At 43.0% G+C, this 15866-nt stretch overlaps 1 protein-coding gene across 1 annotated transcript in view; it reads right to left on the bottom strand.

Moving 5' to 3' along the window:
• The window catches only part of LOC147663566 (B-cell receptor CD22-like), a 348558-nt gene that overhangs the window by 91592 nt on the left and 241100 nt on the right, over positions 1–15866 (bottom strand). The window contains exon 6 of the mRNA XM_086950354.1: positions 8557–8817. Coding sequence (XP_086806480.1) covers positions 8557–8817 — 261 coding nt within the window. The remainder of the gene's footprint in view (positions 1–8556; positions 8818–15866) is intronic.

The raw sequence follows: 15866 nt of genomic DNA on the forward strand, positions 1-15866 counted from the left end.
ATGGGGAAACCTAGCAAAAATGTACATTTCTGAAAACTAGACACCAAGGGGAATCTAGGACGGAGTGACTTATGCACCTCTCACCATGTTCTGTTACCCAGAATCCCTTGCAAACCTCAAACTTAGTAAAAGAAGCACAATTTCCTCACATTTCTGTGATGGATAAATCTGGGACCTGTGTGGATCCACAAAACACCACCCATCCCACATTTCCCAAAGTGTTCAGAGAAAAATGGCACCTCACTTGTGTGGTTAGGCCTTGTGCCCGCGACAGGAAACGAACCAAAACGCAACATGTACACACACCACATTTTCGCAGTGAAAACTGACTCTTTTTTTGCAAAGTGCCTAGCTGTAGATTTTGAACCCTAGCTTTGGCGGCACCTAGGTAAACCTAGCAAACCTTTAAATTTTCTAAAACTAGACACCCAGGGGAATCCAGGATGGGGAAACTTACCAGGTTCTGATACCCAGAATCCCTTGCAAACCTCAAACATTTTCCTCACATTTTTGTGGTGAAAAGTTATGGAATATGAGTGGATCCACAAATTTCCTACCAGCCAGCTTTCCCCCAGGTCTCCTGATAAACATGGTCCCTCACTGGCGTGGGTTGGTCAAGTACCCACAACAGGCATAGTCCAATACATAAATACCTAAACAACCTGGTTTTGTAAGGGGGTTCACCTGGGTTTTTGGCCCTGGTCTCGGCATCCATCTTGGGAAACTACTTAACCCCCACATTTCTGAAAACAAGACACTAGACAATGGACTCCGGGGGAGTACATTGAGTTATGGTTTGCATGGATGCCCCAACATTTTCTTACCCAAAAGTAATTTGTCCATGTTGAGTTTTGGGCCGTTTTCTTTTGCGGGCACTAGGCCTACCCACACAAGTGAGGTACCATTTTTCTCAAACGACTTTGGGGAATGGGAGGTGGGTGGAAATTTGTGGATCCAAGCAGATTCCAGAACTTTCCACCACAAAAATGTGAGGAAAATATGTTTGTTTTTTAAAAAGCTTGAGATTTGCTAGGGATTCTGGGTAACAGAACCTGGTGAGAGACAGACAAGTCACCCCATCCTGGATTCCTCTAGGTGTCTAGTTTTCATAAATGTATAGGTTTGCTAGGTTTCCCTAGGTGCCGGCAGAGCTAGGGTTCAAAATCTACAGCTAGGCACTTTGTAAAAAAAGGGTCAGTTTTCACTGTAAAAATAAAGTGTGTCCAAGTTGCGTTTTTGGCTGTTTCCGATCTTGGGCACTAGGCCTACCCAAACAAGTGAGGTACTTAGGGTAACACAGAATTGTAGAGCAACTGTTATTACCTATTGACTTTCGATACATTTCTGCCTTCCAAATGAAAGACCATGTGTAAAAAAAAAGGGATTTTGAAATTGTCCTACAATTCTCATGCTAATAGGGGTACTGACAATTTTGGAAATGCGCAAATAGCTACTGTTTCTAAACTCTATATTTTGTTCCAATTTCAGAAATACATAGGTGTCTTTAATCCTGCTTTTTCACTGTAACATGTTCCCAAATGAATTGCTATACAACCTATACATAATAAAAAACCATTGCAAGACGCTGCTCAGTTATTGGCTCTGGGTTTGTCGGGTTCTTGGTGAACCTACAAGTCCTATATATCCCCACAACCAGAAAGTTTAGCGGATGGAACAGTATATTGCGTTCAAACAAATGTCATAATTAAAAGAAGTTACAGGAGAAAACGTTGGCACCAATCGCTGTTTTTTTTAACTCATTTTCCATTTTTTCAATTTTCAACTGTTAGTTTCTACAAGGAAACCTTGAAGGATCTACACAAATACCCCTTGCTGAATTCAGAATTGTTTCTACCTTTCTAAAATGTATAGGTTTTCGGGATCCATAATTGCTTTCATTCCCATTTCAACCATTAACTGGAAGAAGTTTGAAAGCAAAAGAAATAGCAAAAATAGGCTATGTCCCAGTAAAATGACAAAACTGTGTAAAAAATGTTGGTTTTCTGACAAAAGTCTGTCAGTCCCTGAAAGCTGGACAATGGTGATTTCAGCCCCACAAACCCTTTGTTGGTACCATTTGCAGGGAAAAAAACCAGACACTTTCATTTGCTGCATTTTTCTCACTTTTTCCCCCCAAAACAAAATGTTGCTGTATTTTGGCTAATTTCTGGGTCCTCTCTAGGGAAATCCACAAACCCTGGGTACCTATAGAATCCCCATGAAGTTGGAAATAAAAGACAGAGATTTGGCGTGGATACCTTATGTGGTCAAAAAGCTACAGGGGCCTAAGCGAAAACTACCTAAATAGCCAAAAAAAGGCTTAGCACCAGGGGGAGGGGGATAGCCCAGCAGTGAAAGGGTTAATTTATCATTTTGGTTAAGTCAAGTATGATATTTCATTCATAAATTGTAGTTATTATTGTGGGATATTTTTGTTTGTATGTTTAAACATTGTGTTTTTCGTATTTTTTTACTTCTACTTATTACTTATTTTAATGATATTTATGTAGTCTATATTGTTGATCTTGATATGTTTGACATAGTCTATGGTTAGATATAAGTCACAGAAATTATGTTTTCGATATATATTTTAAATGAGATATTTTTTACAATAATATTGTTTTTCAATAATAGTGATTTTTAAATTAAGTATAGGGTCTCAATATTTTTGTTAAAGATATTAATGTTTCGATAATTCTATAAGTTGATATGTGTATTTTCAATATTATGTCAGTGAGATGTTTGTGCTATTCTCCCTGTGACTATGTTCTTGATAGCAACATTGTATTGCTAGCTTGTGTTGGTATTGACATCCATAAACATTTAATAAAGAATGCTTTAAAAAATGTTGTGAAAAAGATCAGTAGGAACCAAGCTCAACTTATCCTTTTAATGCACATATCTTTAGAGGTTTTACATAATTGAAAAAATCACCACACCAAACAAAACAACAAAAAGGCCCCCTGGTTCAACGACGACCTCAAGAAATCCAAAAAGCTATGCCGTACTCTCGAGAAAACATGGAGAAAAAACCCAACCATCGACAACATGAACACCTTCAAGTCAGCCACCCGCAAACACCACCAGCTGATTCGATCCACCAAGAAATCAGCATTCAAGGATCGACTCGACAACAACGCCCATAACAGCAAGGAACTCTTCAACATCGTCAAGGAATTTACCAACCCCACCGCAGCCTCAAACGACATCACTCCCTCCCAAGACCTCTGCGACTCGTTATCCTCCTTCTTCTACAACAAAATTGCCGACATACATAACAGCTTCGAAAACAATTCCAACGAACAATCCTCTCCACCTCCCTCAGAACCTATACCGCACTCCAACCACCTCAACACCTGGAACCCAATCACCACTGAAGACACCATCCGCCTAATAAATTCCATCCACTCTGGATCACCAACCGACCCATGTCCCCACCACATCTACAACAAAGCAGACTCCATCATCGCACCCCATCTCCTTAACATCATCAACTGCTCCTTCAACTCTGCTACCTTCCCAGAAAGTTGGAAACATGCCGAAGTCAGCGCCCTCCTGAAGAAACCCACAGCAGACCCCTCCTCCCATTCCCGGCCAAAGTCATTGAAAAAGCTGTCAATAGCCAGCTCGCCACCTTCCTGGAATCCAACAACTCCCTCGACCCATCACAATCCGGTTTTTGAGCCAAACACAGCACCAAAACGGCCCTCATCGCAGCAACAGACAACATCCGAACACTATTGGACAACGGAGAAACTGTGGCCCTCATTCTACTCGACCTCTCCGCCGCCTTCGACACTGTCTGTCACAGCACCCTCACACAACGCCTCAGCAACATTGGCATAAAAGGCAATGCCTTGGACTTGATCATCTCATTCCTCGCCGGAAGAACCCAGAGAGTACGCCTCCCCCCTTTCCAATCAGAGGCCACCGAGGTCATCTGCGGTGTACCACAAGGATCATCACTTAGTCCCACCCTTTTCAACGTCTACATGAGTCCACTCGCCTCCATCGCGCGCCAACACAACCTTAACATCATCTCCTATGCTGACGACACCCAGCTGATCCTTTCCCTCACCAGAGACCCCAACACCGCCAAAACCAATCTCCACGAAGGCATGAAAGAAGTAGCCATATGGATGAAAAACAGCCGCCTGAAACTTAACTCAGACAAAACGGAAGTGCTCATCCTCGGATCTTCCCCCTCGGCCTGGGACGACTCATGGTGGCCTTCGGACCTAAGCTCCGCACCCATACCCACTGACCACGCACGCAACCTAGGCTTCATCCTGGACTCCTCCCTCTCGATGGCCAGACAAGTCAACGCCGTCTCATCCTCCTGCTTCAACGTACTTCGTATGCTCAAAAAAATCTTCCATTGGATCCCCACCGAGACAAGAAAGACTGTCACCCACGCACTGGTTACGAGTCATCTAGACTACGGAAACACCCCCTACGCTGGAATTACAGCCAAACTACAGAAAAAACTCCAACGCATCCAAAACGCATCGGCGAGACTCATTCTGGACATCCCTCGCCGTGATCACATTACCGGCCACCTGAATGACCTCCACTGGCTTCCCGTCAACAAGAGAATAACTTTCCGTCTCCTCACCCACACAAACTAGGACCCGAATGCCTCAACACCCGACTATCCTTCTATACACCCAACCGCCAATTAAGAACCTCCAATCAAGGCCTCGCCGCAGTCCCGCGTATCCAAAGATCCACCATGGGAGGTAGATCCTTCTCCTACTTAGCGGCCAAAACCTGGAACTCACTCCCCACCCACATCCGCCTCACACAGAACCACATCTCCTTCAGAAAAGAACTTAAAACCTGGATATTCGATAAATACTGAACCCCCTCCCCAAGCGCCTTGAGACCCTCTGGGTGAGTAGCGCGCTATACAAATTCTTGAACTTGAACTTGAACTTGTGCACAAGTCTGCCAGGCCTTCCTATCGTATTTGTTCAGGTCTATAGAGAGGGCAAATTTGCTTGCTTAGTTAATTTTTATAGTGTTATGTAACAAATATTTATAATATATATTTCATTTTTTTATATGTTATAATAATATTTAATATATCATTTATAATTTGTATATACATTTTTGGAACATTGTTGTACATGAGTAATATTTGCTAACAAATTTAAATATTTTAATATACATTTTTATAACATTTCTGAAATTTTTCTCATTGATTCCTATAATAGTCTTTTTAAAATTGTTTTATTAGGCAGCCATTTTTTTCTACCACTAACTAAATTTAGTAGTAAATTGCTGTCATTTTTGGGTGGTTCATGGATGAAAGAAGTCATGGTTGGGTGCTGCTCCTCTTCGGTAAAGGCTGTTTTTAAGGTATTTCTGAGGTGGGGGTAGTATAGTTGTGTATAGGATTAATTGTGGGCGGGAAACTCCGCAACGCCGGCGGAGTATTCCCCACTTTGTGCTCCGCTTGGAACACGAAGTTTGACAGAAAACAGCCCTCTGCCGGTGGAGCGGAGTTTACCTGCACCCACTAAAAAAGTCTCCCAACATGCTTGTTGGCACTCAGCTAAAACAACATGAATGACCGTAACCAAGCCAGCCACATCCCACGTTGTGGGTTGTCATGGTTAGTCAGATAAAGCACAGAGAAGGCGGAGGAATGAGCCTTCAGTATCTCGAACAAGGAGCTGAGGGGAGGCAGGCTGCACCCTTCCCCAAAAAAAACCTGTTGCTGTTCGGCACATAACGTAAAACCAAAGGAAATTCAGGCACAAGCACACCATCAGTCGCTGCTGCATCATTCTGCACACACCCTGCCCCTCGCGAGCTGTGTATGGCTGTTAAGAAATCTACAGGAAGGCAGCTTCACTTTTAGTTAGTCTTGGATGTGAGTTTATAAAACAAGCAAAAAAAGTGACTCACATCCGTTGCGGCCCCAGGCACAGGCAGGGATTCGAATCAGGCCTAACTCCGGGTGGACTCCAGTGCAGCAGGAGAAAGCACTTCCAGCTTCCCCCGTTTCACTCACAAGCGATTAGCCGACATGTCATCTGATAATGATTGCAGCATAGTCACACACAACAGAGCAGATAAAGATGTGTATGTTTGGTGTAAGAGAGAAAAGGGTTGGTAAGATTTGACCATACTTTGCTGGAGTGCAGTGCAACAGCAGCTCTGTAGCCTAAATCCACTGTTGGTAAAATGAAATACTAAATACACATTTGCAAAAAATGCAAGCATCTTTAGCCGATTTAAGCTACTGAGGTGCTTGTATTTTATTTGAAGAATTATTTTGATATTGGATACTATAATATTCCCTGCCCACTGCTAATCTCGTCCCATAATGCTTTGCAGGGCTTTTGGTTGGGATTGTTTTTTGGCCAATAACTGTGCTTGGGGTGGTCCTAAGAGGATAGGTAGATCCAGTGAGCTTACCAGGTTGGACACTGATAGCAAGTAAGACCTATTGGGTGTTAGGTTGTCGAGGTTCTGGCATCTTATTGATGGACATACATTCTCATCTTTGTCAGGGTTTACATCTCTTGTTCAACATCTTGAGTGCCCCGTTGTATCTTATTAGTTGTATATGAGGAAGGATGTACCAAAGACTGTTATATCTCCCTTAACTATCTCAAAACAATTATGTGAGATAACTAGAAGTGATATACACTTCCCCAACTGAGCAGTTTTTTAAGTTAGCTACTGAAATTTGTTCCATCTAAGGAGAAATAATATGAATCATCAGTATCAGGATCAGTTTTGAGATATAGCATGTTTGTAACAGTGAGCTTTAGATATAACAGCTTTCTAGGCCTCATTAACAATGTGCAAAAAATCTTTGGTTATTTATAGATCTTGGTGTTCTAAAGTGACATATGAATTTAGCAAAGCTGATTAGACACTTTTCACTGTCAAAGAAGGAAAGAGTTAGGAGATTCAATAGGTAGCATGATTAAAGAGTATTCTTGGTTACAAAAATGATTGAGATGTAAATAGGAGACCTACACTGGCCACAGGTGCAAATTAGGTTCATAAGTGCACTTTAGATGCCTTTTTTCTTATACTTCTGATGAATTAGAGGAAGGTTTGAAGTGTACTCAGTACGGCAGATGCATTTAGCATGGGCTGTTGTCAATTATTCACACATTCTGGACCTTATTACGATGAAGTTAGGAAAGCCTCTGAACACAGGTCGAAAGATTTCAGATCCTAATTTCAATGTAGGCAGTCAGAATTGAAACCAGCTGGCATACAATGGGTTGAAAGAGCCTGTCGGCCAGTCAGAACACCACGTGTTCCCAATGTGACGGTGTTTACGCCGTCGTGATGACGATGCTCGGTTTCGGACAGGCTTCCTATTCTGGGCTTTCTGACATGGAAAGCCTGACAGAAAGCAAGATTGGGGCCCCCTATCACAGCCCCCTTCTCCCAGCTGTTTCCAGTTGGGGGCGAAGGGGCACCTGTGATGCCTTCCTGTTGATCCCTGCGCGGTGTGGCAGGTGCCTTGAGGTGCCTGCCACGAGATTCAGGTATGAACACAATCTCCCATTTTTCTATTGGAGCTTGTGCCAAGGCCGGTGTTTGGCCATAGCACAAGCTCTCATAGAGAAATGGGAGTATACGACCGCACCATGAATTGCAGTGTTGGGAGGGCCAACTGGATGTCGGTCAGTCCTGAGACCGTGACAGCGTCGGTCAGAGGCAACTCCGACCGACATTGTAATCAAGCCCTCTGTGTCTCCTGGTAATATGTGACTTACCCTCACTTCATTAGCATTCCTTATGATTATTCATTTCCCAACCTCTGATGAAGAATGTAGCACAAGATATTTAGCAGCTATTCCATATCTAGCTCGATAAGCAAACTTTGTGGGCATTGAATCTTGATACGATACCTCTGCATTGACACTTAATAAGTTTCATTTAAGTCCTGGTGCACCTTCTCTAATACCTTGAGGTTTAGTTAGGAAATACTCCAACATGGAAACACTCTAAGACTTCGATAACACCAAGGAACATGTGAAATTCCTTTCATCAAAATATGAAAACCAATACCAGAAATTCTAAGTCATTTTCAATATTAAGTCAAGGAATAGTCAGCGCTAAAACCTAAAACAATGCCCTGGTCAAAAAATATACATCTGTCAATAAAGAGAAAGACTTGCAAACCTCCATATTAACAAAAAATATTTACACTGATTTATTGATGAAACTGATGACATGTTTAAAAGACTTGTGATCCAGAAGCTTCTATATCTTGTGGCCACTGCCCGCAGATGAGAGCAAATGTTCCTGAAACGTTTTAGATGGCAGACCTGATGCTGTGCTGTAAAGTGATTACATCACAGTGGCATGAAGCAGGATAGTAAAATCCTATGAAGAGAGACAAAATACTATACTTTTGGCTGTGACCTTCTCTTCAGAAAAGGGGAAGGTTCAGTCTGTCTGAACTCATGTTTAGACTGCAAAATATACATGAAATTTAACAGTAAACTTGTGACCATTCCCATCCCACTGGCTTACCATTACTTACTTGTTAAAAGTTATGAATGAAACCACACTCACCTTTGACGTTGACCGTAATTGCAGTGGAAGAGGCGCTGCCCATCACATTGTGGGCCACGCAGTGGTAGTCCCCGGCATCATCCATGGCTGTCCTCTCAATCTTCAGTGCTTTACCTTCCTGTTTCTCAATCACTTTGTTATTCTTATACCAGGTAAAATGTGTCTCTCTTGGGTTACTGCGCATCACCACACATGACAGTTCCATTGGATGTCCTTCCTCTGGGTCCTTGGCTAGAACAGTACGTACACCTTTGGGAGAATCTGTAGTAAAAGAGCACAGTTTTGATGTCTGAAACTGCTTTACAATTTTAAAAGATTGACTGTATTGTACCAATAGCACTAGTACAATTATATTTCTGCACATCCCCTGAAGATATATAATTTTCAACAGGCCATTGATCTGGGGGCCTATTTGTAGTGGGGGCTTCTGTTGAACAGGCTTGGTAGAGAAAGGAATTGTTGGGGGTGGTTGAGGGGATTAAAATAAAAAAAATAAACTGGCCTTTGATGGAGCAAGGTGATGGAGCCAGGTTTCATACGTACAGAAACTTGCTTGTATTCAGTCCTCTCGAAATAATCTATAACTAATTATGCAACATATTTTGTTTACTAATATTTGCATTACACAACATATTTAGTGTCTAGGGGAAGCTTTTTTATGTGCTTTTACTAACAGTAACCCGAGTGTCCTAAAATGGCTGCCGAAAACGCGGAAACCTTTCTGCACAAGCGCCTGCCACATCTACGTGGTGTGACGTATCTCTGCTTTGGTGGGAATTTCTTGCTACTGCTAACTTCAGGCCGATCGCGTTACTCCCCATTTTTTCCAAAGTTTTGGAAAGACATATCTATCAACATTTGGCCCTGTTCGTCGCGAACAACAATCTGTTGCATGATTCACAGTCAGGGTTTCGCCCAGGTTTCTCGACGGAGACTACACTTTTGGGTGTCACCGAGAATCTCCGTCTGATGCTCGACAGAGGGGACACCGCCGCACTGATTCTATTAGATCTCAGTGCGGCCTTTGAAACCATCTCCCACGCCATCCTACTTAGAGCACTGGGCTCTCTAGGTATGTCAGGGCCTTGGTTTCTTAAGCCCCCCCAAGAGTTTCTCAGGAGCTCTACCCTAAAAGCTCACAATCTGCTGAAACGCTAGTACTTCCGTTTTCCCCAGATGTGGCAAATAACCCCGTATTAACAGGAAAACAAAGTAACTTTCACCATGTAGTTTTTATATACAGTAACCAATATTTCAGCACGTTAGTTGCATTAATCGGCATAGGCATGAAGTATCAACATGTAACATTGATTCAGTCTGGACTCAAAATGTTTCAATAGCACAGGAATAATTCAATACGTGGAGCATAAAGACTTAAACACGCACAGGAGTTTTCAATACGCATTGCCTGCATAAGAGTTGCCTTCAAAGAAATACACGCAAATCAAATCAGCACACAATTAAGCACAAAGAATGAATAGGTCCCAAGATCTGAATTCTGTTCTATTCACAGAATTGCTCTTTGCAGTTATTCAAATACCGAAGACCCAAGGTGAAACAAAAGTACTTAAAACAGAATCTATGTCCCAAGACCTCCTCCGAGGTAGTTCAAGTGTTTAGTAGTCTCAGAGTTAAAGGCAAGAGTCCAGAAACCAAATCCGATAAACCATGTCCAGAAAACAACAGGGAAACGCCCCTCGCGTTTGTCCTTAAGAACTCTATGAAGATTCCTCCAGCCGGCAAATAGTAATTGGATAAATCCTACCTGCGTTTTCTGCAAGCGGATTTTCGTGGTAGTTTACTACCATTTAGCAGGAAACAGGACTGTCTTGAACCTCAGCGAAGACCCTCAGCGTAGGAAACGAAGACCGGATCAGGAGCAGGGAACCTCCGACCTCTGGAACCAAAAGGAATAATCCGCGCGATGATTAGGGCGTGGCCGCCTTTATAGTCCCAAGCTGGAGTATGGAGGCTGCAAAGGCAACAAAGACCTCGGCAGCCAAACTCGAAATAGGGAACTTCTAAAGCGCAAAGAAACAAGCATTGGCAAGGCGCTTTGACAACAAGCATTGGCAAGGCGCTACAATAACAACCATAGCAACAAGCATTGGCAAAGTGAAAACAACAAACACTGCGAGGGCAAGAATCACAACAGCAATCACTGGCAAATAGCAACAAGTAATGGCACAACAAGCATTGGTCCATAGCAAGGGCAAGAACATCACATAGGTGCATAGCAAGGGCAAGAATCCAAATCCTGACAGTGCCCCCCAACAAAAACGGAGACACTCCCCCCCCCAGGGTCTCAGAAGTGAGATGTCGGGTGCCGGGCATGAAAAGATCGCACCAAACGAGGAGCATGAACATTGGCCTCGGAGACCCACGAGTCCTCCTCAGGTCCATAGCCTTTCCAGGAGAGTAGGTACCAAAGCTTTCCCCTGACGCGTTTACAGTCCTTAATACAGCGCACCTCGTACTCATCCTGACCTTTCACAAGAAGAGCAGGAGGGCGAGGTCGCCGCTTGACAGTTGCCCTCTTCAGCAGGGAAACATGGAACACTGGGTGAATTTTCATACCATTAGGAAGGAGTAACTTGTAAGTCACTGGATTTACACACTGAAGAATCTTATATGGTCCAATGAACTTAGGGTGGAACTTGTAGCGTCTCCTGAACTGAAAGTTCTTGGTAGAAAGCCAAACTGCATCTCCCACATGAAGATCTGGACCCTTCTGACGCTTCCTGTCCGCAAATTTTTTGTATGTGGCTTTGGCTCTCAAAACATTTGTTTGCAAGGCTTTGGTGATACGTTCCATTTCTTTAAAGTGTGAATCCAAGGAAGGTATGTGGGTTTTGTGATGTGCCAGCAGCAAAGGTGAAAAATGGGGGTGCCGGCCATAAACAGCAAAAAAGGGCGACAGACCCGTGGAGGTGTTCTGCAGATTATTGTAAGCGAACTCAGCTTCCCATAAGAGTGGTAACCATGAACCCTGTTTTTTGAATAGAAAACACCTTAGATATTGTTTCAGGACCTGGTTAACTCGTTCTGTTTGCCCGTCTGACTCCGGATGAAAACTAGTGGAGGTGTTACAAGTAATGTGAAGAGCTTTACACCAGGCCTTCCAGAACTGCGAGATGAACTGTGGACCTCGATCTGAAGTGATGGATCTCGGAAGGCCGTGAAGACGAACCACATGTTCCAGGAGTAATTAGACCAATTGAGATGAAGTAGGAAGCTTAGGGCAAGGGATAAAGTGGGCCATCTTTGATAAACGATCCACCACCACAAGAATAGTGTTCATGCCTTTCTCTTCCGGTAAATCAGTTATGAAGTCCATAGCAATGTCCTCCCAAACCTGTGATGGGGTGGGGAGTGGAAGAAGAAGACCTTTCTTCCGACCATGTTCAGTTTTAGCTTGGGCACAAACATCGCAGTTCTGTACAAAAGAATGAACATCCTTACTCCAGGTTGGCCACCAGAAATTTCGCTGTAGCAACTCTTTGGTTTTTGTGATACCAGGATGACCGGCCAATTGACTTACATGACACCACTGTAAAACTTGAGTCTGTAGTTTCTTCGTTGGGACAAATAGGAGGTTGGAGAAAAAGGGTAGGTTCTGATGGATTGTTCTATTGGGCCCATCCCGAACCCAGGAAAGAAGTTTGGGTATAGGCATTGCCTGTCTAATCTGTTGAAAGAAGACATCGGACATTGTGGCACCTATGATTTGTTTTTCGGAAAGCATACTAGCTGGTTTGGGATTAGAAAGGAGATCATCTGATTTATGATCGTACCGAGACAGGGAATCTGCTTTGTTGTTCTTGGTTCCAGGTCTAAAAGTTATGATGAAGTCGAATTCTGCAAAAAACAATGTCCAACGGAGTTGTCTAGGGGTTAAGGCTTTTGCACATCTTAGAAATTGTAGATTCCGATGGTCTGTGTACACGGTTACTGTGTGTCTTGCTCCTAGTAGATAGTGACGCCATTCTTTGAAGGCATAACGAATGGCCAAGAGTTCTTTCTCTGCAATGGTGTAGTTTGTTTCTGCAGGCAGGAACTTTCTGGATAAAAAGGCGATGGGATGCAGTTCATTTGTTTCCTGATCTCTTTGTGAAAGAATCGCTCCAACTGCAAAGTCAGAAGCGTCCGCTTCCACAAGAAAGGGCAAGTCCGAGTCAGGATGTCGCAAAATGGGTGCTTGAGTAAATGTTCTTTTAAGGGTTTGAAATGAGTTATCAGTGGTAGTAGACCAAGTGAACTTGACATTTTTTCTTAAAAGCTGGGTCAAGGGTGTGGCCAAGGTTGAAAAATCTTTGATGAAACGGCGGTAGAAGTTGGCAAATCCAAGAAATCGTTGGATGTCTTTAACTGAAGTTGGGGTAGGCCAATCTAGGATTGCTTGGATTTTCCTTGGGGCCATAGTAATACCAGATGGGGAGAGAATAAAGCCAAGAAATTCAACTTTGGTGGTATGGAACTCACACTTAGACAGCTTACAGAATAGACCATGAGACCTCAAGGTGTTTAAGATGGTTTTCACATGTCTAATGTGTTCCTCCGTTGAGGAAGAAAAAATTAAAAGGTCGTCAATATAGGCTACGACAAACCTATCTAAGAAGTCCCGAAGGACGTCATTAATAAAAAATTGAAATGCTGCTGGAGCGTTGCATAAGCCAAAGGGCATTACACAATACTCAAACAAGCCAAAACGAGTTCGGAAGGCAGTCTTCCATTCATCACCTGGTCTGATACGGACCAAGTGGTAGGCGCCTCGCAAGTCGAGCTTCGTAAAGATTGTAGCCGATCGCACTTGATCAAGGAGCACTGGGATCAATGGTAGAGGATATCTATTCTTGATGGTGATATTATTGAGTGCTCTGTAATCGATACAAGTGCGCAATTCTCCATTACTTTTTGGCACAAAAAAGAGTGGAGAAGCTGCGGGAGACTTGGAGGGCCGGATGAAACCATTTTTTAAAAATTTATCAAGGTATTCCCGAAGGTGGTTATTTTCTAGATCGGTCAAGGCGTAGATTCTACTACAGGGTATCTTGGCCCCAGGCACTAGATCTATGGCGCAATCGTAGTCCCTATGTGGTGGTAAGGTTTCTGCCTTTTGCTCACAAAAAACATCTGAATATTCTTCGTAGATGGAAGGAAGAACTATGTCTTGCTCGGCGGCTGTGGAGACATAAAGAGCAGAAGCAGTGTGTAGAAAGGAACTTGGAGAGTTTTTAGACTCTTTCACCTGACCCCCACAACATCCTTGTTTACACCAGGTAGAAGTGAAGTCAATTGTACGTTCAGTCCAATTGATGGTCGGATTATGCATCGTTAACCAGGGGATGCCCAGAATAACTCCGAATTGGGGTGCGTCAATCACATCAAAAGATATTGTTTCTTGATGTTGTTCGGAGCCCACATCGCAAACCATTACTATGGGAGAGGTGCAGTGAGTGATCATTCCTGAAGTTAATTGGGTTCCGTCAACTGCATAAACTATTTCAGGCTTCTCCTTTACAATAATGGGAATATTTGTTTTTGCAATGAACTTGGAGTCTATGAAATTCCCGGTGGCACCAGAGTCAATCATTGCTGCCACCAAGATTTGGTTGAGTTTAGGTATTCTGAAAGACACATTCAAAGTGAGATGAGGCACCGTTAACTGTAAGGTGTTTGCAATGGTTTGTTCAGGAGGGGACTGCCAACTCGAAAAAGTCTCCTGATCCAATTTCGAGTTTTCTAGTTTTCCGACTTCGTTTCTTTTCTATCTCGAGACCAAGAGTTTTTAGGTTTGAGAGAACATTCCCTAACAAAATGACCCTTTTTTCCGCAATAAAGACATAGGCCATTCTTGCGCCGGGTTTCTTTTTCTTCAGAAGTTAAAGGTTTCCTCAAACTTCCTATCTCCATAGGCTCTGTGGATTCCTGGGCACTGGGGAGTGATCTATCCTTCGTTCTGGAGAAGATCCTAACATCAGTTCGTTTCTTATCTCCCTTGCGATCAGCAACTCGATGGTCAAGACGTAGACTGAGTGCTATAAGATCTGCACAAGTTCGAGGTTGGGGATCGATTGGTGCAATAAGGTCTTTAAGCTCATCTCTTAGTCCTTGGTAATAAAGAGCAGCTCTCTTGGCTTCTGGCCAGTCAGTTTCTGCAATGAGACGATTGAATTGGGTAAGGTAGTGAACAAGTTCCTTGTTTCCCTGTCTTAATTCTAATAGTTCTCTATCTGCTGATCCTGTTATTGTTCTCCTATCGAAAATTCTCTCAAACTCTCGTTTAAACTGCGCCCAGTTATATAACATTGGATCATCGGATTGAACCAGGGGAACCGCCCACATAGCTGCGTCGCCACTCAAAAAGGAAATCAGAAAGGCAGTTCGTGACTGAGGATTCGGGAACGAGGCTGGTTTAACCATGAAATGCAACTGAACCTGCGTAAGAAAGGTTTGGAACTTGTTTGGTTCCCCACCAAATCTCTCAGGCTGGGCCAATGGAACAGTAGTAGGAACAGTTACTGAAACAGAGGGCGATGGACCTGATACGTTTGATTGATGCTGAGTTGTAGATGGCGTTGAATCCAAACGTGATTGCAAGTGGATAACCTTATTGGCTAAAGCTGCTGTTTCTGTCCTACTGACAGTTAATTCGGTTTGAAGATTCCCAATCATTGCACACAGATCATCCATGGTGGCATTCATTTGGTTTTGCTCGGGAGAAACAAAATTCGTGGGCGGATTATTCTGTCAGGGCCTTGGTTTCTTAAGCCCCCCCAAGAGTTTCTCAGGAGCTCTACCCTAAAAGCTCACAATCTGCTGAAACGCTAGTACTTCCGTTTTCCCCAGATGTGGCAAATAACCCCGTATTAACAGGAAAACAAAGTAACTTTCACCATGTAGTTTTTATATACAGTAACCAATATTTCAGCACGTTAGTTGCATTAATCGGCATAGGCATGAAGTATCAACATGTAACATTGATTCAGTCTGGACTCAAAATGTTTCAATAGCACAGGAATAATTCAATACGTGGAGCATAAAGACTTAAACACGCACAGGAGTTTTCAATACGCATTGCCTGCATAAGAGTTGCCTTCAAAGAAATACACGCAAATCAAATCAGCACACAATTAAGCACAAAGAATGAATAGGTCCCAAGATCTGAATTCTGTTCTATTCACAGAATTGCTCTTTGCAGTTATTCAAATACCGAAGACCCAAGGTGAAACAAAAGTACTTAAAACAGAATCTATGTCCCAAGACCTCCTCCGAGGTAGTTCAAGTGTTTAGTAGTCTCAGAGTTAAAG

The sequence above is a fragment of the Lissotriton vulgaris genome, unplaced genomic scaffold, assembly GCF_964263255.1.
Source record: "Lissotriton vulgaris unplaced genomic scaffold, aLisVul1.2 SCAFFOLD_1649, whole genome shotgun sequence".
Taxonomy (NCBI): domain Eukaryota; kingdom Metazoa; phylum Chordata; class Amphibia; order Caudata; family Salamandridae; genus Lissotriton; species Lissotriton vulgaris.